This window comes from Drosophila sechellia, chromosome 2L, assembly GCF_004382195.2.
Source record: "Drosophila sechellia strain sech25 chromosome 2L, ASM438219v1, whole genome shotgun sequence".
In the NCBI taxonomy this organism is placed as follows: Eukaryota; Metazoa; Arthropoda; class Insecta; order Diptera; family Drosophilidae; genus Drosophila; species Drosophila sechellia.
Window position 1 is genome coordinate 7248276 of NC_045949.1, and position 26386 is coordinate 7274661.

The window sequence follows — 26386 nt, forward strand, 5'->3', positions numbered from 1 at the left end:
AAATGCTGTCTTTACATACTCAAACATTTAACTTTAAAGCCATTGATATAAATTCAGCAATTAATTTGCATTTTATTGACGTAGGATAAAAATGGGAAAAATTCGACGAATTAACATTGCTTATTATGCTTGCTTCTTTGTTACATAATTTAAATGATTTCATTTTCACACTTTATGATCTAAAACGCAACAACAATACTCTCAGTATTACATAAACTATATCCATTATACATTGTATATATAAACATTAATACCTAAACAAAAACGTTTATAGGAATGGATTGAACAAATACTCTTTTGTTCGCAGGACTTTTTTTGTGTGTTCGATAGGGATCGCAAAAAAGCTAAGGAAACTGAATTGAATTATTAACTGCACACCCATATCGGGCATGGTCTCACAAATTCTCGATGATAAAACAAAGCTTTTTCCTTAAATAGTTTCACATAGTATCAATCATCCATGCTGGGCTCACGCAATCCATCCGAGTGCATTTTCTTGCCCGCAATTTCCAACATGGCCCGATCTTCCAAATTGCCATCCAGCACCGAACGTTTCTATGGGTTAAAGATATAATATATTATACTTAATATAATATTGAGTTTAATTTGACTTACTTGACCCTCGCCTTCTTCGTCTTCTTCTTTAACTGGTAAGTCTCCCACGGCCCAAACTTCCATGTTTCGTATTTTGAATTGCTTTCGTTTACTTGGGTAAGAAAAATATTTGGTACATTAACCATCATTGTTTAAAATTATGTTGAATTAAAATTTAGAGTCTAGTGGTTTTGTGGGGTGAAACATAATCAAGATGTCTACATTTTAATGTACACTCACCTCAACTGCACGTAGTCTCGATATGTAGTGCAACTTTCAACGCTCTGTCCATCGCCGAAACTGCAGTCAATCCAAAGGCCCCAAAAATCAAACTGACCGCCCATGCCCTGTATACCAAAATTATAAACATTTAGCGAAGCAATCAATCAATTACCCATAAACATTACTCACAAGGCCATTCGGCATAGTCTGCTGATTCAAATTCAAATACTGATAGTGATTGTTATAAGTTGTGGCCGAAAAGCACCGCATGGCAGGGCTTAAGGTATAGAGCAATGAGCTGTCATCGCCTCCAAATTGCGGTTTCACTGACCACGTTTCGGAAGCGTACCCGCCAAATATGTATTGATCCTCGTCCTCAATAAAGAACAGCGTTGGTCCTTTGTCCAGCACTTTTCCCAGCATCGTCGAGAAGCTTTCCCCGTTGATTTTCGATGAGAACAGAAAGCGCCATTTGTGCCGATGTTCGCGGGGCAACTGAGCATTGATATACAAGACGTGAGGTAGTTCGATGATTGGGCGATAATGACTATTTTGCGGAGCATCTGGAAAATAAGAAACAAGTTATAAACGATTTTACTAAATTCAATAATTTAGTTTGTCCTACCACACAGTGCTGGCAGAATTGGAATTTCCATTTCCTTAATTATGTTGCGTTTGCTGCCACCATGGCGACAATACAGCTGGCTGAAGACATCGCGCCAAATCTGCAGAAATTGCGGAGTGACGTGTAGCCAACGTTCCAGAGCATCGTTGGGCATAGTGTGCTCCAGCTCCTTGCCCAGATTTCTCATTAGGCCCTTCGCGAAGGTGGCGGCGGACCTTTCCGTGGTGTTAAAACCCATATCGTGCCACTCCTTGATGCCAGAGTTTTTTGCTGTGCTCTCCAAGTGCACGTAGCTCTTGATCACCGAGTAGATATACTGAGGGATTAATAAATTGGTTAATTGGCGAGCAATAGATACAAGAATTAAATAAACAAGTGGTTCATATGACAGCTAACAAAATAAACGTGCAAAGCTTTCAGGATAAACACAAATTTAGAGCTAAACCTAATTCAATAACAAATATGTTATGAATCCTAATGAGGCTCGGCTGACAGAAGTTGTAAATATTATTTCCGCGATATCTTATGATGACTACTTATTTATAGACTCACTTGCTCCAATTGCTTGCTGTTGAAGGTGTCATTTCCACTCCTCTCCATCGAACCCAGGAGCATTTGCATTTTCTGGTCAATAGTACCGCGTTCCATGATGTAGTACGGCTCTCCGAATTTCTTCAGCTGAAGGTTGACACATTGCTGACCTGGCTTCGTGGGCGTAAATAGATACTGAGCCGTACTTTCGGCCAGGGATCTTTCGATGGTTTGCGACCAAGTTTCCTATTTTCGAAACAAAACAACAGATATATGTATACGTGTGTACATAAACAAAATGCGCACCGGATACGTGAACATAATTTTCCCGCTGCTGTCAGCAAATTCTTGCAGGGAGCGAAGGTCTGGGAAGCGCTGACACAGATTAACCCATTGAGGGCCGTACACAAAATCATTATTATGTTTGATTCAAAACAAAGTCTCTCAAGCTTTATGAAAATAAATACTACTTCAATATATGTAAAGTGCCAATTCAGAGAGTTTGCGCTTAAATTACACTATATGAATGCAAGTCTCACAATTTCCTCATTCTAAAAATCAACTATTTCACATGCCATGCTGCAAACGGGTTAAGCATATGGTTTATTTTTAATTCAATTGGGTTTGGCCCTAATTGACGACCCCAGTCATTGAAATAACGACTAATTCGTTAGCAAGCAAATTCAACAAAGCAAAAGACAAACATCGAAATGCGGCAGCAAACAAATTAGACAAATTATGGACACGTTCGCACTGGCCCAGGAATTATCAATTCGAAATTGATAACGCTCGAGTTGAAGATATCGAATTTTGGTATACCCTAGGCAGCGCTGTGATAATCAAACACGAGCTATAAATAGATGCAAATATTATATGGAATCATCATCTGGTTACAAACAAACATTTTTTGAGTGGTTGCATTTCCGTCATCTGTTGTGATAAAAATAAAACACAAATCTGGGGCCTTGAACCCGCATCGGAAAAATTATAACACAAATTGTGTATGATCAAATAGATTTAACTAAACGGGTTAAAATGACACTTTTGGAAAGTAAAAGGACTAGTTAAAATAACAGTTTTTAAATAATAAAAGAAGAACAGTACACAATAACATTTTTAAACAAGTTGAATAATTTTGCACTTAAAATCGAAAGAGAACTGTATTAAAATTAAGTTTAGAAACATATAACTTTTGTAAAATGCCGGATAAAGTTGTGACTCACTTATATAACTTTGCTTGTTTTTCGGAACACAATACTTTGATTAACTTCAATGTTTTATCATTGAAAAATGAAAAAGGAGTTAGTGACAAAAACCAATTAATGCCTTAAAGGATATACCCTTCCAAGTGAAGGGTGGCCATCGCAGCAGGTGGATGGACGGCCATTTGTCATGCACTCGAAAGTCCCGATTTCTCTTTTCGCCGAGGAAAGTTCACTCCGCGCGTCCTTGAACTTGTGACCCTGACCCTTCCGCAAATGCAGAATGCAGTTACCATTGATTTTCGCAGTGCACACGTGGCACGGTAACTGGATTTACTGGACTTACCACCAATCTGTCTTGGGTCAACTTCTCAAGTGCTCCGCCAGAGGCGTTTTTGTACGCGGATTCCAGCATGCGTAGCTCCTCCGAATTGTAGAGATTATCCGTCTCCCGCTTGCCACTCGCATTTCCCATCTCCGGAGACGAAATTCAGTTGGCTGATGATACGACAGCTGGTAAACAAACAATGCAGCTGCAGCTGCGGATGATCGCGGATTTTAATTGAAAATAAAAAACAAACAACACAAGCTGGTGATGGAATGGAAGTCGATTTCCCTGCGATACCTGCGATAGTTTCGGAAACGGGTAAATTTCGCGGGGGAAGTCTGTGCTATATGCGGTTATTGTCTATGCTAAGTCAGGTCGATATATTTGCTAAACAGTTAACCGCTAAGCGAATTCAACCAAAGGCAAGCGAATAAAAATAAATTAATAGATTTAAATGCAGGGAATAGCTGTAGATAAAAATGTATTAAAATAAAATAAACTTAAAAGCTTTAACTAAGATACCTTTGCCTTAGCCCCCTATTTTTGAAATTATTTCAGTTACCTTAGCAACACGTCATATTAAATCAATTGACTGGCCTAATAAAGTTCTCCCACACAAAAACACAATAAATTCCGATACAAAACTGAAGATAGCTGGCATACCGACAGATATTTCCGGAATACGACTGGCCAACGCGAAAGAATGATTGGCACTAGCAGCGGAACGTCCCACAATCGGAGCCGGAAGCCCAAGGAACAGTGCGGATCCTGTCCCAATAGATTCTCCAAGGATAAGCGGCAGGTGGCCGCCGATGACTCGGATACCACGGAAGTGGAATCGTCTACGGATGAGGAGGACCGCTGGAAGGAAGTGGCGCGAGCCGCTGAGATTCCGGCTGACTATTATAATATCCAGAAACTGGTGAAATACATCAAGGCGGGCAATCAGACAGCCACTATAGTATCGTTGTGCTGCTTGAAGGACTACGATCTGAGCACCCAGATCAATCAGTTCGCCATCTCGGACATCGGCGGGCTCGATGTCCTGGTCAACATCCTGGAGTGCAGCGACACCAAGTGCTGTTTGGGCGCCCTCACAGTTCTCTCGGATATCACACTGAACATCGATATTAGAAAGACCATCGTGGATCTGGATGGCATTCCCCTCATTGTGGACATCCTAAACTCCTCCATGAAGGACCTGAAGACCATGGCCGCCGAGACACTGGCCAATGTGTGCAAGGTGCGACTGGCCAGGAAGTATGTGCGCACCTGCGGGGGAATCCCCAAGCTGGTGGATCTCATCGACATCAAGTTGAGGTGAGTTGGCAATGGATGAAGTGGTTCACACTACCTCACCATATAAGAAATAATTACCTAATTGTATTATAGCATTCTGAAGACGCCTCGTGACCAATTGAGTCCAGATGATCTGGAATCTCTGGACATGACACGCGCTGGAGCCCGAGCTCTTTTCACTCTGGCCGATTCCAAGCACAACATGGAGCAGATGCGCAAGAGTGGAATCGTTCCTTTGATGGCTCAGCTCCTTAAGTCCTGCCACATCGATGTGGTCATTCCCATAATGGGCACCGTTCGAAAGTGCTCCTCGGAGCCCAAGTTCCAACTGGCCATCACCACCGAGGGCATGATTCCCGACATTGTAAGCCACCTTAGTTCCGAAAATATCGAGCTGAAGATGGAGGGCAGTACAGCGATCTACAAGTGCGCCTTCGATGCAAACACCAGGGAGTTGGTGAGGGAGGCTGGGGGCTTGGAGCCCTTGGTAACCATCATAAAGGACAAGAATGTGAGGGAAAATAAGCCTTTATTGAGAGGCGCCACTGGAGCGATTTGGATGTGTGCCGTAACCGATGCAAATGTAAAAGTGCTGGATCAACTCAGGACGGTGAACCACCTGGTGGCCTTGCTGAATGATGAGTGTGACGAGGTCCTGACCAACGTTACCGGAGCTATATCTGAATGTGTGAGGTTTCAGAGCAATAGGGAGCAACTGCGTCAGTCTGGAGGATTACCAGCAATGGTTTCCCTACTCAACAGTTCCCACGCCCCTCTGCTGGAAAATTTGGCCAAGGGCTTGAAGGAGTGTGCCGAAGATCCGGACAGCATGAGAATCCTAGAAGATCTAGATGCGGTCAGGCTGATATGGTCGCTATTGAAGAACCCTACCCCTAGAGTTCAGGCTCATGCGGCTTACGCCATATGTCCCTGTGTTCGAAATGCCAACGATTCCGCTGAATTGGTCAGGAGCTTGGTTGGCGCCATGGAACTGGTGGTGGGTCTGCTAAAGTCCAAGGATATCATGGTCTTATCCGCCGTTTGTGCTGCCATTGCAACGATTGCCCAGGATCAAACCAATCTGGCCATCCTAACCGATCTGAAAGTCATCTACAAGCTGGCCGATCTCGTCCAGACCACAGACGATCTTCTTCGAATGAACTTGGCAGCTGCCGTGGCCGCCTGTGCCTGCTTTGGAAATAATACCGAGGAACTGGGACGTCTGCGTACTGTCACTCCGATTGTCACCTACATGACCAGCGACAATCCCTTGGTGCACCGCAGTACGGCCATGGCACTGGAGAAGCTATCGATGGATCCGCAGAACTGCATAACCATGCACCAGGTCCGTTTCTACTACCTAATCACATTTAGCAACTCATTTAGATCCTTTTATCTTACTTCAGAGTGGAGTTGTTCCCTTCCTGCTGGAGTGCATTGGATCCACTAACAAGGAGCTCCAGTTGGCCGCCGCTGGTTGTCTGCGGAATATCCGCGAATTGGCCTTGCGTGCCGAGGAATATCTGCTTAAAATCGACGATGACTAGCTTCCTGTTATTTTCTTTGTTAAGTTATTTGATTGTATTTGACGAAATATATGTGTATGCCGATGCTACCAATTTCTTGAATTTTTAGCAAATAAATTAATAAGTTAGTACATTTTTAAACCAGAAATCCAAGAAAAATATATATTATTTTGCATGACAACATCTAGCTATACATTTATATTTGTCGCTACATATTTTGACTAACTAAGCTCGACCCACCCTGCGTACAATTCCCCTCTAGTAACTGGCGTTACTGCCCCTGGTGGAAATGCTCATCCGTCGCTCCACGCGATTCGTGTGTGGCAGCAGGCATCCCGGCGGTGGATACCGCCATCTCCGTGGTCGAGACAACAGGGTTCCGTCCGTCGAAGCTCTACTCCGGAAGGGGGCATCGATGTCGCTGCGCGAGCTGCTCAAACTGCTACTCGCAATCTCATCCGTGGACTCCGTATGGTCACCGTTGCTCTCCTCCAAACAGGCGCTTCCGATGACCAGAAAGGAATGTCGACCGACGCCCAAAGACGAGGCATCGTAGAAGGAACAGGACCCCGAATCGGGCGTGAGGATTCCATCCGTATTGGCCACATCGCTGGTGGAGCGCTTGAGCTTGGGGAATTTGCTGAAGACTCGCCAGAAGCGAAACACATCGCGAAAAACATTCTGCACCTGATTAGGATGAGTGAATAAACAAATTGTACTTTTATAAGGTGCCATGTGATGGAAACTGGAATATTCATTTATCAGGCAAAAGTTTAGTTTCACTTAAGCTCAATATTTTTCTTCTTACTTGATCCACGCTCTCTCTGACGGAAATCTCGTGAAAACAGGCGCAGGATAACTCCCTGAATCGGCGCTGGCCCTCCTCCAAGCTGACCATTCGATCGCCCGGCTGATCTGTCTTATTGCCCACCAGTATGACAGGAATATCCAGTGCATATTCCTGGAAATATGGTATATAAATTTGCTTCCTATAGGTGGATCAAAATAAAGTAATTTACTTACTTTACTGGCCGAGCCCAACTTGCGTCTCCTTTTATTGTAATTGATGAGGAACTTTAGGCGACTGCACTCGTCGAAGGAACACTTGTCCGTAATGGAGTACATAAGTAAAAATGCGTCGGCCCAGCGGATGTTGGACTCCAGACTAACTCCATCTAGTTCCTAAAAAAAAAATGGTCTTTAATGTCTTGCAAAATGGAAAATCCCATTTAAAACCCACTTGCAGCTGACCGGTGGCGTCCAGAATGTCAAACTGAATCTGCTCCTTGTCCAGCGTGGTTTGGCAGGTGTAAATCTTCTCCAGGTTAGGATCATACTCGCCAATGAAGCGTCGGGTAATAAAACGCACCACCATGGCTAAATGGGAGAGTGCCTTCAGTTTGGGTTCCCTTTTCTGGAAGTTGGGCGCACAACTCACCCGTTTTTCCCACACCACTTTGGCCCAGGACCATAACCTTCAGAGTCTTTTGTTTATTGGTATGCAGACCCAACTTGACCAGCGATGACTTTGGCGAGGTGGCATTCATGGCAGATACCAGGGGCAATTGTCTGAAAAATATAATAGAAAAGTTTTTAAGTGAGAGGTGAACTTTCTAATATGACTTACACCTACCCATTATGTAAATCTTTTATACTAATTACCTAGTTATGATTTATTTACTAAGGGTTAATTTAAAAAACTATAGAATGCATATAATCGTATATATATTTTAAAATTATTCTGGTATAATATTTAAATTTTGTGGAACTTTGTTTCTGTTTGATTGAGATTATTAATATATATTTTAAGAATTAGAGTTAAGCGAAGTTTTTAGCCAAAACTACCATCCAGTTTACAGCTCCATCCCAGGGTACAGGCATGTCGTGTTTTTGGATTGGGTCTGGGTGTTAAGGTCTCGTATTTCCGAGACAATATGTCTGTTAGGAATGAGTGACACGACCTTTGTTGCCCCCGGATTCCTGATGCTGTTGTGGCTAGCTCTAGCCTTCTTTTACCCGCATCAAAATATCTAGACACTTGGGAATGGGACTAAACCACGGCGTTTTCTAATTTCGGCCAGCGATTTCCAGGCAAATTGCATACCTTTGTCGCATAAAGACACAGAAAGACAGCCCGTTTTACTACTCGCACTTAAACATTACAAAACTAAACAAGTTAACAAAATAGTAGAATAATTTTAGATACAATGAGAATATTTCTGAATGGGGGTTGGTTATGAACTACTTTTGTTCATATTAAAATCAAATTCTAATTTTACACAGAAATGTTTTGCTTGTCCGTTAAACATTGCTATTATTGGCATTGTTAAAATAAATGTGATTAAATTTAGATACACTGAAAAATTGCGCGCAAAATAAATACAAAATTTGTATTTCGTTCCATGCTCAAACTTTTGTTTCAAATAAAAGTATCCAAAGGTTTTGTAAAGTGCTGCATTTTCAAAACCCATCAGGAACACTAAACAAAAGATGCTCGACTTGTGTGTTTTTTATGGCCACCCATGGACTTGCACATACAAACATGTGTGGGTGGGCATGTGGGTGTTTGTGCTTTTGATAAGGTCAACAATGTCAGACTACCGACAACTATGAAACATTTATTGGACACTTTCTGCGTTGTCCTCCAGCAGAAGCAGTCGCAGACACAGACGAAATGGGCAAAGGCAGGAGGTCGCGGTGTCCTTGGGCATTGTCATGGTCATTATTATAAATGATAAGGACACGCCCCGTCAGCCGATTAGCGCAGGATGTCAAAGGATATCGAAATATGGCACAACTGGCAAAATAAAAACATTTGCCGAAGGACGAGCAACAAGTGACGACAATCAAATATCAATTATCTCCCGACTCCGTTCGGAATGTGACTTGTTCATTTCGTGTCCTTCGTTTCCGGATATCGATGTGTCCTGCTATTGTGGCCATATATGTGGGAAAGTTCCTCACTCAGTTCAACGCCACGTGCGAGCATATGAGTTATTAAGGGGAATATTTCATCGCACGTTAATGAATTGCTGCAGATAAAAACGTATATCATTCATATGAATGTGTGATTAGCTATCATATATCACTATATATAGCCTGCATAGAAGTAATTTGTAAAAATACTGAATATTAATTAATCACTTTACATATATTTCTAAGTAATTCAAACACAGAGTTCAGAAAGAAATGAGTTCGAAGAACTTTAAGCTTCAATGAATAGAAGAGCTAATATTGACTTCATTATTTGGGATTGCTGCCATTTAATTACTTTCTGCAATTTAAACTTATTTTCGGTTAAAGAGCAATGCCAGAAGTTTTAAGGTTTTGCCAAGTGAAACAAATGTGCTCGGCGGCACAGCCAGGATGATGGCCAAACTAAGTCCAGCTTACCTCACCTCATCGAAATACCAACCCACAGCATTGCTTCGTATTCTTCGCTCCAAGTTGTGCTGCGTAGATTTTAATTAGTTGGATTTAAAACTCAAACACTCTTCGGTGCGTGCTTAATGAAGCGTTTTCCCGCTTTCCTGCCATCCTGGCTTGAGCTGAGTCTACGATCCCCTCAGCCAGCTGCCGCATCAGCAACAGCATCACCATCGTGGCGTATACGTAATGCCCAGCATCAAGTGGTTTTTGGGTCGAGCTTTAAGCCGATGCTGAAAGTTTTGTCTGTAGCCAGACGGTTTTAATCCCCAGCAGAGAGAAACTTTTCTGTTTCCCTGCTAATTTGTATTTAATTATACATTTCCGGTGAAGTTCACTCAAAAGGCGGTCTCGCCGTAATGTTTTGCTTTTCACACGCCCAAAAGTATACGATGGCAATCAGGAATTTGTATTATTATACCACATTCTATTCACTTTTTATTGCGCAGAAAATCAACCAAAACGGGCAGGGATGCTGGTGAGGTCCTTGAACAAGAGATGAATTGTGGGCGCGAAAAGCTGGGGAATGCACTGGAGCAAGGTGTAAGCCAGCTGCCCAAGCGAACACTAATGAGTTTCCAAGAATTTGCACAAGAAATGCTTAAGGGTATTCGTTTTCTTACAACATCCGAGCCCAATAAATGCCCAAAGCAATGTTTTTGAAAAGCTGGGCTCTGATCAAAATAAATTAAGAAGTGGTTGCCGTCGGACAAGCAACAAGTACTTATTATTGGACGGATAATTAGGTGGCTCTCTGATTGATGTTGAAACTATATTTAAAACTGAGCTTAGATGTTGATATAACATCATAAGAGGTTTGAATTTAAACTATGGATATACTTTGTAACGAAATAACATGACTCTGTATATTTGAAAAATGATTTCTTCTTACTTTATAGCCATCTTAAGTAATAAATATTTTTGTATGGTTAAGAAATCTCCAACGTAACTCGTTTAATTAATTTCTTAACAAAGGAATCAATTGATATATTTCTTAGCTTCCAAAATCTATCTGACACTTGCGTAGTTACTTTTCAGGCAACAAAAGAACAATATATTTATGTGGCAGCTTATCTTTCTTTCTTTATCGACGAATACCCCATATGTCAGGTAATGACAGGACTCGCATGTACGAATTACCAGGACGTCGACCGGACCTTGGCAAAGGCATTGAAAATGAAAACCCCACCGGCAGAGAGACGAAATGAGTTGGGGGCCCATCGGGCTGTTGACCTGGTTGTTATGTTTACCAACACATGCCGCTCGCTATTGCGCACCTAAAATACATAATTCCAGAGCCCGGCGAAGATTGTATTACATCTCTATAGTTTTCAACAACCGCCCGCCCGACCGAGCAACCGTCCTTGGACCCAATTTTTTTTCGGGGCACGTGCTAGGCAGTTGTAGTTGTCATCACCCGAGAGTTGATGTTGATTTGGTTGATGAGGATGATTATGTCGCTTAGAGCTCCACGGAAAACAAATCAAACTGCCCAGCCAACAAGTGGTTGTTCAGGAAATAAGGTGGCAACGGAATGGTTGGATGAAGGAAGGGGGAATGATTCCGAGTGGGTTGTCATAGTGCCAACCACCATTCCACATTCGGCTAAGGCTAAGGTCATGGGAAGTGCGCCACTTGCCATCCGACCCATTGTCGATGACTGGAGTTGCCCACTCCACGCAGTCACGATGCCCCTGCCCAGACCACTTTTTCCGTGTTTTTTGCTTGTCATTTCATTTCGGTATCGAGCAGCCAGTTAACATTAACGAAATGTGCACACGAAGAAAAATTATTAACCAAGATTGGAAAATTAATAATTCATCATAAGTTTTTACCCATTTCTTATACCAACATTCGTTTTAAATTGTGTTTTTCAGATGATATTTATTTAAAAGTGAATATAAATTGAATTATTCAGCAAGAACATAGTCTTGTGTATTTAACTTATAATTTTTAAATTAATTGACTTTGTTTTGAGATTTTCTTTCACTGTGCAATAACAGCGAATGTTGCCATTGGTTTTTCTCTCACTCAGTCAGTTTGTTTTGCTGAGCGGCCCTGAAATTGAAAATGCGTAAAATTGTCGAAGTTGGCGGTCAACTTCCTCACATAAGTATTCACCTTGAGTGGAGCTTAAATGTATATATAAAAATAAATCTACGAAAAGAAATTCATTTCTCTCCATTGTTAGGGAACCATAGTCGCAGACATTGGTAAATCAGCCCCATAAATAATACAAGTCAAGCGTCATAAATGTTATTTTAGTTAGGCTCACACGGGTGATTTTTTGCTGACTAAGCACCACTTAAATAAACATAGACATGGTTTGTTTTTACCGGGAAAAAGGGGCAAACCAAAAAGCTGAAAAGGGTGAAAGGCTTATGGTACAAGGAAATGGGATGAAGGACAAATACTAAACTGTTTAAGGACGTTTGATATATGAGATGATGGTTAAGCGGGGAGGAGTTTTGAAACGAGGTAAAACTTTAATCGCAATTTAATGAGCAAGCCAGGATATATTTTAAGAAATTAATTGCTTTTACTGAAAGTGAGGTTTAAATCTATCTTTAAGTTGTTCTATTAAAGTATCCACTTAGGTTTGGTTTCAAAACATCACCCATCGCACAGCATTAATATCAAATATGGCAGGCTTTTATCTGCTTATTTCCATTTCAATATAAATTCGTTTTCCTCATAAATATCAATGGAATTTATGAAAACGAACGGCGCACCCACAAATTGAAAAAGTCTCCTTAGTCTCAGAAATTCCTTGCCACATTTGCCACTTGTCGTAGGCTGAGATGCAAAATATCAATAACTCAGAGAGCACCATAACATGTTATGGTCCCCTATACCCCTATTTCCCAGCCCAGCCCTTAACTTGATTCCAGCTTTCTGGTCTTTATGATCACCATCCTCATAAAATTCCCATGCACTTGTCGTACCCACTCATTGTGCCAGTTGCTTGGAACGATGAATTACATTCGATACCCTAGATGTAGAGGGCGATATTGGTTTTGGGAATGTGAAGGCTTCTTGCAAGTACGATTTTCTATAAATATACCTCATGCATTTCGAATAAGAAATCAAAAATAAATCTGCTAGGATATGTGTATTTTATAATTTTCATGCAAAAAGCCAATAGCTTTAGAAGTGATTGCAAATAATCATTTCACATGACGACACAGGGTAGCTGATAGCTCAATCCACCGTATAATAATTTTGCGATTATATTATTCTGCGGCTATGGCGTTTGTCATCGTTTGCTACTGTCTCCGCTCGAGTCTGCGGTCTTCTGGCAATAAAACGCTTTTGTTTGTGGCTTTATGCCCCGCACCATAAAGTAAGGTGCAGGGGCAGATATCGGGCGCTATTAACTAGTCAGCTGCTTGTGGGGATTGGAGGTGTGGCAGTTCGCGGGGCAAGGTGCTAAGGCCCCTGATTATGTTTTGTTGATATAATAAATCTTGGTGCGCCGTAAACACCTTTTCCTGACCCAACGCCCAAATGAGATTTCGGATAACGCATGGTGGACGGGTTCGAATAGAACAGAATTTGCATTTCACTTTTGCACAGACAAGCTGGCGACCTTGCCGCCAAATTTAAAACATATCAAACAAGCAAATCAAAAACAGACATGGCAAGATGGAGAGGCGCACCGCAATTTGTTTTATTTCTGAAACCATTTCAAAGTCAAACAGTTTTGCACAAGACTCTTTTTTGGCGGAAGTAGCAGCAATCAAAGCCAATTAAAATGATTTACAAATCAAGAGAATCGAGAAATATATGTGCAGAAAGCCATCAGGTGAAAAGTTATCGTTTATTCCGAGTCTCAAGTCAAGGCCGACTGGAGTAGCAAAAATAATCGAGCATGGGCGGAACCAAAGGGGATTTCAAATAAGCAGGTATTTAAATTCAGTTGATTTTAGTTTCATATTCCATTTTATGCAAAAATATTGTTAGAAAAAGCCCCCAATAATGCCCTTTTCTACGCCTCTGCGGCAGACATAAATGTTTACAAATCGAACAAGAACTAGAAACAAGCAGAAATATTTTACTTTTGATTTAATTTATTGTGTATTTTTGAAATGATCTGTATGGAACATTTTTGAAACAAAGTTCTCATCGTTTTGATTGCTATAAATTTGGTATTTTTATTTAGTTGTAACAACAATTAAGTATACGCACCGTTGACCGAAACAAGTTTTTGTTTTCCTCAAAACTGCATTGTTTTGCTATATTTTCATGTTGTATTCGAATTAATTTCAAGAGACGCGCTGCTTTAAATTAGCTTATATTTTTATGTTGTTTTTAGGAACATTTGATATACACAGTGATTAAAAAAATATATACGACAATTATTACTAATTTCTCAAAACATGAATATTTGGCAAAATGTTGTTGGTTTTTCTTTGTACTGGTTGGCAACTTTTTTTATATTCAAAAAAAAGCTTCGGATAATTTGTGTTTTTAAAATTTATTTATTTTTTGTAAAGTTTTTAGTGGCTTTACTTTTATTAATTGCATTTAGTTATATTATTTATTTGGTTTTTTTTTTTATAAAATAAGTTTTTAAATATTTTTTAATCACGTTTAGAAAGTTATAATATTTAATTGTTGTAATATTTTTTTGATTTATTATTTTGGCGAGTTGTTGACACTTCAGCTTCCTGTTTGCTATTAAGCCGCTGGCTCGCAGCAATTATGCTTTTATATATCCAACTAGTACCGCCGCCGATGCCATCGAAGTGGCTTTATTGCGACGCAGTGCCGACCGATGCGTTGCCATTGTGAGGCAATAATATAAAACACCACCCACTTTTCCGCCGCCTTGCCACCTTCGCAGCGGTGTCGTCAAAGTGCTGGCGATATGTGGACCAATGTAAAATGCAAAAGAGTTCGCAAAGGAGGTCCACTAGATCCAATATCCACGTCCACCCACCGACACGCGACTCCAAACCGGTATCCCAATATGCGGCACAATCCTCGACCGAAGTTTTTCCTCTGCGACCGCGACGCGTCGCATCTGCTGCGCTGCCGTTGCTTGAATGAAATCAGCGAAAGCGCGCCAAACACAAAAGTGTTGCCAGCAACATGCTGTGAGGCCAGACACACATGTTGCCAGCAGCCATGTTGCTATCAAATATGACTTACAAGTAAATGTAAAAACTTAATGGTAATGTATCAGTTTAATAATTAACTAAGAAATGAGCATTTAAATGTTTACTCAATTTTCAATTCTCTTTATTTTGGCAGCATTCACCATCTACTTCAACCGGAAGTTTTAAAGAGCCAATTTGAAGCCGGATGTGTCAAAGACGCAATTATTTGCAAACCGAATGGTTCCAGAAGCCGTAAATCGTATTTTAAAAATAAATCGAAGCACAGCCAATTCATTTTAACTGCGCTTTCTTTGGCCAAAATGTATTTTTATCTTACGCTTTAATAAATTTTTACTTACAGGTAGCTTTTATTTTATTTCATAGAACTGTGATATCCTTCAAAAGTCCTCGGATTCTCTGCAGTGCATTTTGATTTTCTACTTCTGGCAACGCCAAAAAAAGCATTCGAAATACACTGAATTTAAGCATGACTAAAGCTTAATAAAGATAGCAACCATTTTTTTTATATCAAGTTTCTCGGAAAATATAGATATATGAAGATCGTATATGCTTATCAACAATGTTACAGGGTTATTTAGAAGTCATGCTACTATTGCAGTAGCAGTCTTTTCAAAAGTTTCAACCCAAGTTGCAGTCTTTTCAAAAGTTTCAACCCAAGTGGTTGTACACCATGTCCAAGTCCATTAGAATATTTTTGTGCGCACTTATGCTCGTGGAACTGCTTGGATTCCCGACTGGAGCCCAGAGTAATACATGTTTATTATCCGATCCTCCGAGTCAGTGCAGCGCCTTCTGTGTCTCCGCACTACAGCCAGTTATCGATCACCTTAGAAAGGATCTAGAGGATTGGGGCAGCAGCGATGTGAAACTAAACGAAACGCAGGAAAAACTACAGCGCATTGAGTTGGCGGCGAATGAGATACTTTCCGGAACCCAGCTCATTTTCCATTTGTCAAATGTGACGCACACTGTATCAGAGGACCTCGCGAAAGACTGGACAGGATTGAAGGCAATCAGGCAGTCCTAGGAAGCCAGCTGCAAGCTATAATGAACAGTACGGAAGTCAAACTAACTGCGATGCGGAACACCCTATCCAAACTAGAGCGCAGATCGATGTTGCAAAGCTATCGAGGAAAGGAAGGACAACGAAAACGATCTAGCTATCTACCATAAAATGGATGGATTATTTGCAACCTTTTAAACTAACAAAATATTAAATACTACAAAAATTAAATTAACTATGTTATCAGGCAAAATACTAAAATTACATAATATATTATTGCATTCTAAATAAACAATTCAGATTAAAAATGATTTACGTATGCAACTTGACCCAAAATTTCTCTCAAGCTTGGCAACATTGTTGCCAACGAATGATGTAGGCCTATTCCTGTTGTCACACTCCCACTGCAAACATTCTCCCTCCACGGGGGGCAATTGAATTTCGGTTTCTGGCCAGCTGACCTTCACTTAACATTATAAGCGAGGAACCAAACAAACAGAAACACAAAAAAAGCAGGCAAGTATGCAAACATTTTCCATGTAATTGGCAATAGACCATGCCCTAATGCTAGGCCAAACACATGCCCACACAGACGCGCTGTGTGGAAAATGTTTACACGCCTCGCCAAGTGGAGAAACCTCCAACCCCCAGAAAGTAGAGAGAGTTCTAAACCCCCCTTTTATCGGTGTGCATCTGCAGGGTGATGTGGCAACCTGTTGACATCGAAACGCCTCGTGGCACGTCCACTAATTGCTTCTGACAGAGGCAACAGGTTGAATTTAGCCAGGCGAACTGAGCATTAATTTTGACCAACGTAAACGACATACGCTCGACTGCCCTGGGCTCCAAGGCCCACGCCCTTTGACCCCTCCTTCCCCGATTTTCGGCTGATTTATGTGTCCAACCTAAGCCTTTGCCCCGCGACCTTTCAACCCCATCCTGACGTCAAGCCTACCTGTCACTTTGCATTCTTGTGTTTACGGGTTAAGGACGCAAAGGTGTGAAACACAACACCCCTACCTATTTTCTACAACTATCTTAGGCAGGTAAATAGCCTTAAAGGTGGTGGTGTACGTTCTCTTGATTATGTTAATTTGTGTTTATCAAAAACATATTTACTGTGAAGCCGCGTGGAAACTAAACTTAAATGACTCTTAAGGATTTTCCAGTAAAATGCCTTTGAATTCGTAACCATTTCTGGAATCTAAAAAGATATATTTATAATAAATTAAATTTGAAAATTTGCTAAAAATATATAAATAATTTATTATTGACAATCCTTCATTTGAAAATATTATATAAATATAACAAATAACTAACCAAAAACATATAGTTTTTAGATTTTAGTTAAGCAACAGCACACTGTGCCTACTTTCAGCTAATTCATTTTCCTGTCCCCTTCCGCAAGCGTTTTCAAAAATCTATTTATGTAAGCCCATATATCTTCCCCACCCCGTCATTATTGCCCACCTTACTAGCTGATTCACCGAACTTGATCGAAGAGCTTCTGCGAAAGCTTTTCTAGCCAAACAAAACAAAATTTGGTAGCGAAGAAAACAAAATTAATTCTATCACTTGCAAAATATTTACCAGAAACTTGGAATCAAAGCCAATTGACAGTTTTTCAGTTGAAAAATAAGCCAAATTAAGATTGTGACCGATCTATTAGAGCAATTCGTTGGAAAAGTGAGTGAGAAAATTGGACAAAATTAAATAAGAAATATGTTGCTTTTCCACTTTTCAAGGGAAGGGGTTTCCCACACACTTGTTTACCAAGCGAAAATTAGTGGCCTCGCAATTAATTCGAAATTAGCAACCAGATGAAATCGGACAGTTGGGCTCGTGCCCCGCGAAAGATTCCATTGAGGGTTCCAACTTCATCGGAATTGTTTATGTTTAATATGAGAGGGCTGTCTACACTCGAATCCTCTTGAATTTGGTCTGTCTAGCTATCCTAATATAAAACAGTCAAACCTCATTAAAAGGAATTAGACTTTTGCGAGCTCTAAACTCTAGAGAAAAATACAAAAGTTTTAATTTTTGAATTTTTTATTAATTTCATATGTTAGTATATTAAAAAGGCTCTTCAATTAATATTTGTCTAAATTGAAATTTATTTTTGGTTCGTTGTATTGAATCTTGCCTGTGCTAATATCGAGAGTAAACAGTTTGGCCTGGTCAGGTCTGGATTTGTTTTGGGTTTGGTTGGTATCGGTGTTTGTCTGAGCATGCTTTTGGAGCATGCTGCGGTTCCCAGACAGCGTGATTCACTTTGACTTTAACCCTCTAAAAGATACACTAACCCAGATATTATCATAGCTAATAGATATTTTCTTCAGTTGGGATTTAAACAAAAAATCTACTTTTTACATTCTTTTTATTTGTGCATATGCATATTAATTAACAAAATTGTTACAAGTCCTTTAATCCTCTTTAGCTTATGCCACAAAGTACTGGCTGAGGCCTAAACTTGTTAACCCCATAGATACTGCAAGATTTCCCCCACATTTTCCCACTCCAATTTCCATAGATTTCGCGTGTCGCTTCCATGCTGTGCCTATTTTTAGAGTCACTGTTGTCGCCTAATCAATTCCACTGCATGTAACAAATATTTGTGCCCCAAATCGCGTTGACATCGTGGTGGAGGTTGGGGGAATCGTCCTTAGGTTACCTCCTGCAGGGACACGCTTATCGGCACGTCAAAGGGATTTCGCAAGGACAAACGCGAGTACATAACCAGATTTGCATGCTCATTGCTAATTAACGACGGGTCCCATCAAAGTAGAGAGACGGGTGCAGAGGGGGTCGATGTCACTGGGTAGTGGGTGGAATTTATGAATTTCGGTTGCTGTTTTATTGCCCTCGAATGTGAACTTTACAATCCGGGGAGAAGGAGGCAATGCACGCACCGCACACGAAGGCAACGCATGATGCACTGAATCGGCGAGTCGTTGAATCGGCGGCGGGCGGTGGGTGGCGTACTGCCTTTGTTCTAAAGCACAAAAACCCGGCGACAATTTGTTTGAGGAAATCACCACCGACGGATCATTATAAAACTGCAGCTGCCGGAGAAGTAGCAAGTCAAACCGCCTCGCAGATCCATCAGGGATAGGTGTCGATAGCCACTCGAGAAGTTCCAAGTACCCGGCTACCTTAAGGTGACTTGATCTTCAGAGCTGATTGTACTCGGGTGATAATTACCCGCTGAGAGGAAAAGTCTGTGGCAGAGAATCTCCATCGATTTGTGTTTCTTATCTCCAGAGAGTGAGAACTATTAAACGGTTATAAAAACGAGTCTCAACCAGAAAATCTCCCAGTTCAAACTGATGCACTGAGACATCAACACGCTGATAAGACGAATTCAAACGCGGAACTAATCCTCTCACACAACTATTTCAGTGAAATCCATCGTATTCTTATTCGCATTCCTTCTAAACGCGACAAGGAGTTATCGGGAAATTGAGAAAATGCCTGAGAAACAAGTGGCACCTGTGATTCGTAATCTCGAGGATTTTGAGCATAATTTACCTGGGTAAGTCGAAATTATGTGATAATTAGCGACGAAAGTGTGACCTTGTCCATGTCATGTAACGAGCAAATTACTGATAAGCAATTCGCTTAATTTCATCAACTCACTGCTTAATTCTCTTTCATACAACAGAAAAGTTAGGTGACTAAATCCTCCGCAATCTTTTTAGGTATCTAAGTTCGGAAAGCCCCGTTGCCGTACTCCTGGACTACGATGGCACCCTAGCTCCCATTGCCGATAATCCAGCGAAGACCAAAATGCCCGTGGAACTGGAGGCCATACTGCACAAGATAGCCAAGCATCCGAAAGTTTTTCTCGCTGTGATCTCGGGTCGCGGCCTGAAAGATGTGCAAAAACAAGTAAACATCGATGGCATTACCTATGCTGGTAATCATGGACTGGAAATCGAGTATCCCGATGGCTCCAGGCACGACTACGAGCTGCCAACGGAGATCCAGAAAAACTACACACAAATGGTTAGGGAGCTCAAGGAGAAGGTGGAGAAGAATGGAGCCTGGGTGGAGGATAAGAAGGTATCACTCACCTACCACTACAGAGATACGCCCGTAGCCCTGAAGGATCAGCAAAAGCAGTTGGCTTCGGAGATCTGCACAAAGTTCGGATTCCGTGCGAATCAGGCCCATGAAGCCATCGAAGCTAAGCCCCCAGTAAATTGGAACAAGGGAGAGGCTGCCCTGTATATTCTGAAGCAGAAATTCGGGGATAATTGGTCGCAGAAAGTGAGTGTTGTCTTTGCTGGCGATGATACCACCGACGAAGATGCCATGAGAGTGAGTTTAAATGCTACTTTTTCATAAAACTATAATTTTATATATTTAACATTAAATATTTTAGGTGCTAAGAGGCTTGGGTCGCTCGTTTAGAATTTCTGCAGATGCCCAGATCCAGACTTATGCGGATTTCCGGTTGCCCAAGCAGGCTGTGATGACCGATCTTCTCAAATGGATAGCTAATGTGTATGTTTCTTAGATATAATCGAATTTATAAAAGCAAAAAAGTTTGTTAATTTTTTTCATATAATTCAATTTGAAATTCTGTTTTTCAATAAGCAATATTGAAATTTAATATAAAATGTATATGTATTTGATTAGTTAGTGGAATTAGAATAAAATACCTGCTCTTAATATGATCACGATTTTTTTCCTCCTATAATGTAACCTTCATTCACCGGCAAATAAATATTTGTTGACTTCAAGATAATCTGATACAAATTAGTTCATTAATCTTAAAGGAAGCACAGCATTCACTCTTCGTTTGAAGATCAAAAGAAAATAAATAAATCATCGAATGGAAATCTTTTGGGAACAGAACATTGATCCAGGGAAATGATTCTTCCGTTGCTGAAAAATTGTCGAAATTCGAATGTTCCAACATGTTTAATAATTAAGTCTGATAAACTTAGATACCCTAAAGTGTGTCATATAAAAAGAAACACTTCCAAAAGACAAACAATCTCAAACAAAGGTGCATGAAAGACATCATCAAAATATATATACACACTATATACTCACCTCCCTGCAGCACCACAAGCCGAAATTTGCGGCTATATAGATAGACATTCGTGTGTGTATATATAAAGTCCACATATACAGTCGAAGATCCATTATAGAATGTGCTTTTTTATGCGCATATGCCTCATAAATATTGTGGGAATTACTTGGCCAACGTACGGGGCCAGAGTTGCCACCAACCATTTGGAGAGAGGCCAAAGCAGAAAGAGAACGAGATGGGATCGCGGATACTTATAGATCGCAGGCGATATATGGCTGCTGGGAATAGCTTTTCATTAGTATTAAATCGGTCGAGGAACGTCCAGCACGGCGCGCAATATCCGTTAGATACAACATAATCTGAAACAGAGATACTCATAGAAAATGGCTGAGCAGAAGAAGGCACCACTGCTGAAGAAGGAGGAGGACTACGTTAAGGCCCTCGAGGGGTGAGTTTCGAAGGATCGGCGGCGCAGGAACTTCAAGGATCTAAAGTGCTTTGTTCCCTCGACAGATTCATTAACCCTGAAACCGATCAGGTGGTCCTGTTGCTGGATTACGATGGCACCCTGGCCCCGCTCACCGAGGAGCTGTCCGTCATGCCCAAGGATACCGAGATCAACATCAAGAAACTGGCCGCCAACGAGAAAATCTTCATGGTCGTCTTCTCCGGTCGCGAACTGAGCGAGATCAAGAACCACCTGAAGTTCCCCAATGTGACCTATGCCGGCAACCATGGTCTGGAGGTCGAGTATCCTTCCGGCAAGAAGTTCAAGATCGAGATGCCCGAGGAATTGCTCGAGAAGCACAACAAACTTGTTTCTGAGCTCAAGGAAAAGGTAAGTTGAGCTCAATGGAAATTTAAACTAAAGAAAGCAGAATTCAAAAAGTGATCTATATTGAAAGTGGCCTAAGATGGTGAAAAGTTATTTGTGTTATCTAAAAGATACAATCTGATACAGAACGAAAATTGCAGTAAATATAAATTTTAATTAAGTTCAATAATATAGAAAACTAAACATTTGAACCTTCCACAGGTCGTGTGCTCCGGTGCCTGGGTGGAGGACAAGAAGATCTCCGTGACCTATCACTACAAGGGCGTCACCGACAAGTTGAAGGCCAAGCTGATCGCCGAGGCCAAGGGACTGATCCAGGCCCATGGATTCCAGCTGATCGAGACGCCCTACGCCCTGGAGGGCAAGCCCCGCGTCAACTGGGACAAAGGTTAGTGGGAACCAAGCGATGCTCCAAAGGGGCTATTAATACACCCGTCATCGTTAAACAATTTGCCAACTGCTGCCATCCATTTGCAAGCTGTCCCCATGGGCATTCCTTTCAGCGTTTCAGCACTTTGGCACCTGCTCGAACAATTCGATTTTTGACTCGACGCTTCGATGATTTAATTATTGCTAAAATTTCTCTATTTTCTCTATACCCCAATGGGAATCCGACGTGGGCGGCTTTCACAAAAAAATATTTTCTACGAAAAATTTAACACACACAAATTAAAATGTCTGAGAAAAATATATACACAAGACGGCGGTAGACAAAACATCCCGCAGCCAACTGATGTCAAAAGCGCGCCTAAAACTATATATACTTGTCGTCTTCTATATATTCATATAGTCACTAGCCCGATTCCTTATGATAAATTAACGTATCTGTGTAATTGCTCATAGACACAAGATTTCGCTTTCGTTTCTCGAATTTTTCATCACTTGTTTTTGCCGCTAGTCACAATATTTGCGAAAAATTTTGTGTTCCAATTGAAAACACACACTTTTCGGTTTGGCGGGGGTGTTTGTAATTTTAGCTTTTCTAAAGATGAATGAAGCCAAAATCAAGCGAAACCAATTAAATTTGATGACGTTTTCCACTAACGATGCGTGCTTTTAAATACATACTTTTTGTAAGTCGGACATATATATATATACACAGATTATTAAAGTTGTAGTTCACTTTTAGTATCCATCCCACATATCACTTTGCTTTAATCTTCAAGTTTTTAAGATATAAAAGTATTTCTAAATAGCAATGCCAACTTTTTTGTCCGCCTATCAGAAAAAAAAACATATTTTTGGGATCACAGCCGTCATTTAAACATATCCCCAATTATTGATCTCCTTTAATACAAACAAATAAGCAAAAAAGTATTTTCCAAATTCCCGAAAAAATATTCACAATAAATTTGTACCCCCCTTGACGAGATTTATGGACGCCACTTGTCACCTCTGTCCTCTAGAAGACAACCAACCCATTCCGAAACGAAATGTCGCTCAGGCCAATGAGCCGTGGCGACGAGATACATGAAACATATTTAAGTAGATATATTCGTGTATGAAATGCGTGAAAATCAAAAATTAATTATGGTGTACGCCTCCAAAGGCAATAAATTTATAGGGGCCAGAACAAAATGGTTGCAAAAAGTAAAAGCCAACAGAAATTTGAAAAAAATATTATTTTCGACGGGCGCATACAAAAGAGAAGAATTGTTGGTGCCGTCTGAAAAATAAGAGAAAACTGCAACATTTCGGGAAGGCGGTGGAAATCGCTGAATAGACTGCGTCACCAATTAAACAAAAATGTGGCGTTAAACGCTAGAAACGGAAGATGAGAGCTGAGTAATTAAAATAATTAGATGTGGTAGATTAATATTCAATTCTAATGTTCTAATGTACTGATTTTTACTGCACACCGAGGTGGCAGCTAAATGATTCGATTTCATCTTTTCAAACATTCACTAACTTGGCCAAACCAAATTACGAAACGAAAAATAGAGAAGATCCGCCCACGTAGACACCTAAAAATAATTCACACAAGATGGGGAAGAATTCGGTTCTGTTTCTTGGGGGCTGCATGCGATTTATATGATCTATAAGATGTGTGCCGAGAAGAATTTTAGACATTTGAACATTTTGGATGAGTTCCAGCAGTGCATAGCTGTTTGTATACATTCCACATGGCTTCCACAAGAAATAAAACATGCTTCGATCACAGATTGCATTTATGCAAATACAAGAATATTTTAAGAGTGGTTTGATCTTCAACTAAAGATTTGTATACACTTTAAAATAGCTGAGATAGTAAATAAATCTATTCTAATTGTACTTTGCCTTTGCAGGTGAGGGTGCCAAGATGATCCTGGAGAAGCAGTTCGACGCCGACTGGGCCAAGAACCTGAAGATCGTCTACGTGGGCGACGATACCACCGATGAGGATGCCATCAAGGTGCTGCACGGCATCGGCAAGACCTTCCGTGTGTCCGAGCTGCCCACGCTGAAGACCTATGCCAACTACCAGATCAAGACCGTCGAGGAAGTTGGATATCTCCTGAAAGCCGTGCAGGCCTACTACGAGAAGAAGAAGAAGGCCTAAGCGCAAAGCCAGAGGATATTAAGCCTAAGCTAAATTCCACGCACACTCACACTCAACACACATCATAATTACACTTAAAAAAAAAGAATGATTCGCCCATTTGAGTTGAAGTATAATGCAATACAAGTTAACTTGCTGGACAATTGCTCTCGAAACCTTTTTTGTGTCTTTGATTTTGCCAAATAAAATATAAATACAATCTTTTTTAAACTTACAAATTGGGTGCTTTTCTTTAAGTTTCTTTTCTGTCTGCATCTTAAATGCTTTGCTAGATTTAGTCTAGATTAACTTTAAATTTCGTTTTTTATAGAGATATGATAATACGGAATCGGTAAGTCAAGTAATCTGATTTTAAATTTGTAATTGAATGTTTAACTGATGCTCATAAATGCAGACATATTACGTAAATTGTAAAGCCCAAATAGTCTAGATAACATACCAAATCCAGGTCCGATCTTTTGGGATGTGTAAACATGTCTTATTAAGCTACGCATTATTGTAGAGGTTTGGTTCTTGTTCGCTTAGTTCCTGGTTCTCTTAAGACCCTTTATCGCCGTTCCCCCTTAAGGCCACCTCGTCCTCCACCTCCACGGCCGCCACGAGTGCCAGGTTTCGTTGTCGTTTGGGCTGCGATTGCTGGCGCCGCAGCGGGAGCTGTGGTCACGGCGCTCTGGGTGGCGGGAGCACCTGGTGCAGCAGCCACCGCTGGCTGAGAAATGCCCGTGGCACCACCCTTGGCGGGCAAGCCAGAAGCACCACCACCGGCCGGAAGCCCCGCCGGAGTAGCAGCAGGATTTGCCACTGCCTGCTGCTCCGCCCGTTTCGGCTCACTCATGTTGACGCTCTCGTTGAAGACCATGCAGAACTCGCCGATCTTGAACACCTCGCCGTTCTTTCCAGAATAAAGGGTCAGACAATGCCTCCAGATGGAGGCGTAGCCCTTTGTCAGTCTCACAATATCGCCGGGTGCTATAAGTTTGCCCGGCTCGTCCCAAATGGAGACATTGATGCAGGCCGTAGGATCGCCCACCTTAAAAACGTTGTTGTCACTATATAATTGGTTTTTATGCGAATAATGCAACGATGAACCCACCTTGAAGTTCCTCACTTCGCGGTTTTCCTTCGTAACGGTGGCCACGCCAACCTCCAGGACAATGAAGATAACATTTATGTTCTTCAGACCCGGCTTTATGTCCTTAATAGGAATGCATTCCACGTTGTACATTGCAAAATAAGCAAGTGTTTTCAAGAAGTACCAAAAATGATTTGTTTTGTTTTGGCGTTGTGCAGCGTTGCCAGACGTTGAAACGGCTTTAGTGTGACCGCTCTTAAGACACCAAAAATTACCTTAGCTTACTCTCGAACTGTTTATTCCAGCCATTTCATCAATTTTTTTAATTTTATATCTTACTATCTAATTAGGATTGTTATATATACAATTATTTTATTATAGTAGTAAATTAAAAATGTTAAATGTTCTTGATCAATCATCGCATGATAAGTAGAACCGATGTTGAATAGATTCTATTTAAAGGGATAGATAACATTATTTTTACGAGCAACAATTACTTTATCTTTATTGTTAGTTCCTAATTATAACCCTATTACTAATTCAAAATCTAACCCACAAGCAACAAATTTAATTGTGGTCACTAAAGTAGGGAACCACCCTAGATAAAGAAGCTTTTTCATTTCCGGCATATGTGAATCATTGTAAATTTTTACATATATCTTTCTTCTGAGTGTGCTAGCTGTCGATTATTTCTGAGACATAGATAAAATCTACAATTAACCAGATAATTTAATTGGAAACCTCCAGAGCAGTTAAGTTCAAAAAACCGATGAATGTAGGCACAATAAGAAATTCCTGGAAAAGGAAACAAGTTGACATTAATTGTTTCCATCAAGTGATGATTATCTAACATTATAGCCGTTACACGTCGAGAAAAAAGGGATACTTCTTTAATTGAAGAATATGCAACAGGTAAAGGAATTCACAATCAGGATCAGTAGTTAATGTGCCCATGTTCGTTTGTCCGTGTATGATTTTAGTTACTATTAAAACTAGAAAGATAAGATCGAGCATGCAGAT

The 26386-nt window shown here is 40.7% G+C and overlaps 7 protein-coding genes across 11 annotated transcripts; 4 read left to right on the plus strand and 3 right to left on the minus strand.

The window, feature by feature from the left end:
* Positions 1-48: 48 nt before the first annotated feature.
* LOC6611519 (MTOR-associated protein MEAK7) lies at positions 49-3757 on the minus strand. Its single transcript, XM_002036024.2, has 7 exons — positions 3521-3757; positions 1994-2218; positions 1442-1757; positions 1006-1379; positions 835-941; positions 616-706; positions 49-555 (listed from the first exon to the last, which is right to left on the minus strand). Exons 1-7 carry the CDS (start codon positions 3647-3649, stop codon positions 451-453), a joined length of 1347 nt encoding a protein of 448 aa, XP_002036060.1. The 5' UTR covers positions 3650-3757; the 3' UTR covers positions 49-450.
* Positions 3758-4059: 302 nt separating this feature from the next.
* LOC6611520 (armadillo repeat-containing protein gudu) lies at positions 4060-6411 on the plus strand. Its single transcript, XM_002036025.2, has 3 exons — positions 4060-4822; positions 4895-6146; positions 6208-6411. Exons 1-3 carry the CDS (start codon positions 4206-4208, stop codon positions 6346-6348), a joined length of 2010 nt encoding a protein of 669 aa, XP_002036061.1. The 5' UTR covers positions 4060-4205; the 3' UTR covers positions 6349-6411.
* Positions 6412-6456: 45 nt separating this feature from the next.
* Positions 6457-24815, minus strand: LOC6611521 (ras-related and estrogen-regulated growth inhibitor). Of its 4 annotated transcripts, none has more exons than XM_032714209.1 (6): positions 24734-24815; positions 7766-7896; positions 7568-7704; positions 7351-7509; positions 7136-7288; positions 6457-7014 (listed from the first exon to the last, which is right to left on the minus strand). In XM_032714209.1, the coding sequence occupies exons 2-6, from the start codon at positions 7872-7874 to the stop codon at positions 6586-6588; spliced, it is 987 nt and encodes a 328-aa protein (XP_032570100.1). In that variant the 5' UTR covers positions 7875-7896; positions 24734-24815; the 3' UTR covers positions 6457-6585. The 4 variants fall into 4 exon arrangements, with proteins under 4 accessions (XP_032570100.1, XP_002036062.1, XP_032570104.1 ...); XM_002036026.2 differs by lacking the exon at positions 24734-24815 and adding an exon at positions 13942-14256; XM_032714224.1 differs by lacking the exons at positions 6457-7014; positions 24734-24815 and adding exons at positions 7034-7072; positions 13942-14257.
* Positions 15547-15903, plus strand: LOC6611522. Its single transcript, XM_002036027.1, has one exon. The coding sequence runs from the start codon at positions 15547-15549 to the stop codon at positions 15901-15903; it is 357 nt and encodes a 118-aa protein (XP_002036063.1).
* Positions 17477-20558, plus strand: LOC6611523 (probable trehalose-phosphate phosphatase 1). Of its 2 annotated transcripts, none has more exons than XM_032714239.1 (4): positions 17477-17565; positions 19279-19411; positions 19578-20199; positions 20264-20558. In XM_032714239.1, coding segments are annotated over exons 1-4 (891 nt in total). In that variant the 5' UTR covers positions 17477-17564; the 3' UTR covers positions 20399-20558. The 2 variants fall into 2 exon arrangements, with proteins under 2 accessions (XP_032570130.1, XP_002036064.1); XM_002036028.2 differs by lacking the exon at positions 17477-17565 and adding an exon at positions 18932-19037.
* Positions 21222-24449, plus strand: LOC6611524 (probable trehalose-phosphate phosphatase C). Its single transcript, XM_002036029.2, has 4 exons — positions 21222-21368; positions 21434-21758; positions 21957-22143; positions 24041-24449. Exons 1-4 carry the CDS (start codon positions 21304-21306, stop codon positions 24292-24294), a joined length of 831 nt encoding a protein of 276 aa, XP_002036065.1. The 5' UTR covers positions 21222-21303; the 3' UTR covers positions 24295-24449.
* LOC6611525 (SOSS complex subunit B homolog) lies at positions 24496-25608 on the minus strand. Its single transcript, XM_002036030.2, has 2 exons — positions 25388-25608; positions 24496-25324 (listed from the first exon to the last, which is right to left on the minus strand). Exons 1-2 carry the CDS (start codon positions 25517-25519, stop codon positions 24842-24844), a joined length of 615 nt encoding a protein of 204 aa, XP_002036066.1. The 5' UTR covers positions 25520-25608; the 3' UTR covers positions 24496-24841.
* Positions 25609-26386: the final 778 nt, after the last annotated feature.

Coding starts and splice junctions, on each gene's coding strand:
- LOC6611523 (XM_032714239.1), top strand. Junction 19,412..19,577: donor TTTGAGCATAATTTACCTGG/GTAAGTCGAAAT, acceptor CAATCTTTTTAG/GTATCTAAGTTCGGAAAGCC. Junction 20,200..20,263: donor CCGACGAAGATGCCATGAGA/GTGAGTTTAAAT, acceptor TAAATATTTTAG/GTGCTAAGAGGCTTGGGTCG.
- LOC6611519 (XM_002036024.2), bottom strand. CDS start 3,649: ATGGGAAATGCGAGTGGCAAGCGGGAGACGGATAATCTCTACAATTCG. Junction 2,219..3,520: donor TGACCCAAGACAGATTGGTG/GTAAGTCCAGTA, acceptor TTTCGAAAATAG/GAAACTTGGTCGCAAACCAT. Junction 556..615: donor ACGAAGAAGGCGAGGGTCAA/GTAAGTCAAATT, acceptor TTTAACCCATAG/AAACGTTCGGTGCTGGATGG.
- LOC6611524 (XM_002036029.2), top strand. CDS start 21,304: ATGGCTGAGCAGAAGAAGGCACCACTGCTGAAGAAGGAGGAGGACTAC. Junction 21,759..21,956: donor TTTCTGAGCTCAAGGAAAAG/GTAAGTTGAGCT, acceptor AACCTTCCACAG/GTCGTGTGCTCCGGTGCCTG. Junction 22,144..24,040: donor CCGCGTCAACTGGGACAAAG/GTTAGTGGGAAC, acceptor TTGCCTTTGCAG/GTGAGGGTGCCAAGATGATC.
- LOC6611521 (XM_032714209.1), bottom strand. CDS start 7,874: ATGAATGCCACCTCGCCAAAGTCATCGCTGGTCAAGTTGGGTCTGCAT. Junction 7,289..7,350: donor AGTTGGGCTCGGCCAGTAAA/GTAAGTAAATTA, acceptor CCATATTTCCAG/GAATATGCACTGGATATTCC. Junction 7,015..7,135: donor TCAGAGAGAGCGTGGATCAA/GTAAGAAGAAAA, acceptor CATCCTAATCAG/GTGCAGAATGTTTTTCGCGA.
- LOC6611522 (XM_002036027.1), top strand. CDS start 15,547: ATGTCCAAGTCCATTAGAATATTTTTGTGCGCACTTATGCTCGTGGAA.
- LOC6611520 (XM_002036025.2), top strand. CDS start 4,206: ATGATTGGCACTAGCAGCGGAACGTCCCACAATCGGAGCCGGAAGCCC. Junction 4,823..4,894: donor CTCATCGACATCAAGTTGAG/GTGAGTTGGCAA, acceptor ATTGTATTATAG/CATTCTGAAGACGCCTCGTG. Junction 6,147..6,207: donor ACTGCATAACCATGCACCAG/GTCCGTTTCTAC, acceptor ATCTTACTTCAG/AGTGGAGTTGTTCCCTTCCT.
- LOC6611525 (XM_002036030.2), bottom strand. CDS start 25,519: ATGTACAACGTGGAATGCATTCCTATTAAGGACATAAAGCCGGGTCTG. Junction 25,325..25,387: donor GCGAAGTGAGGAACTTCAAG/GTGGGTTCATCG, acceptor AACGTTTTTAAG/GTGGGCGATCCTACGGCCTG.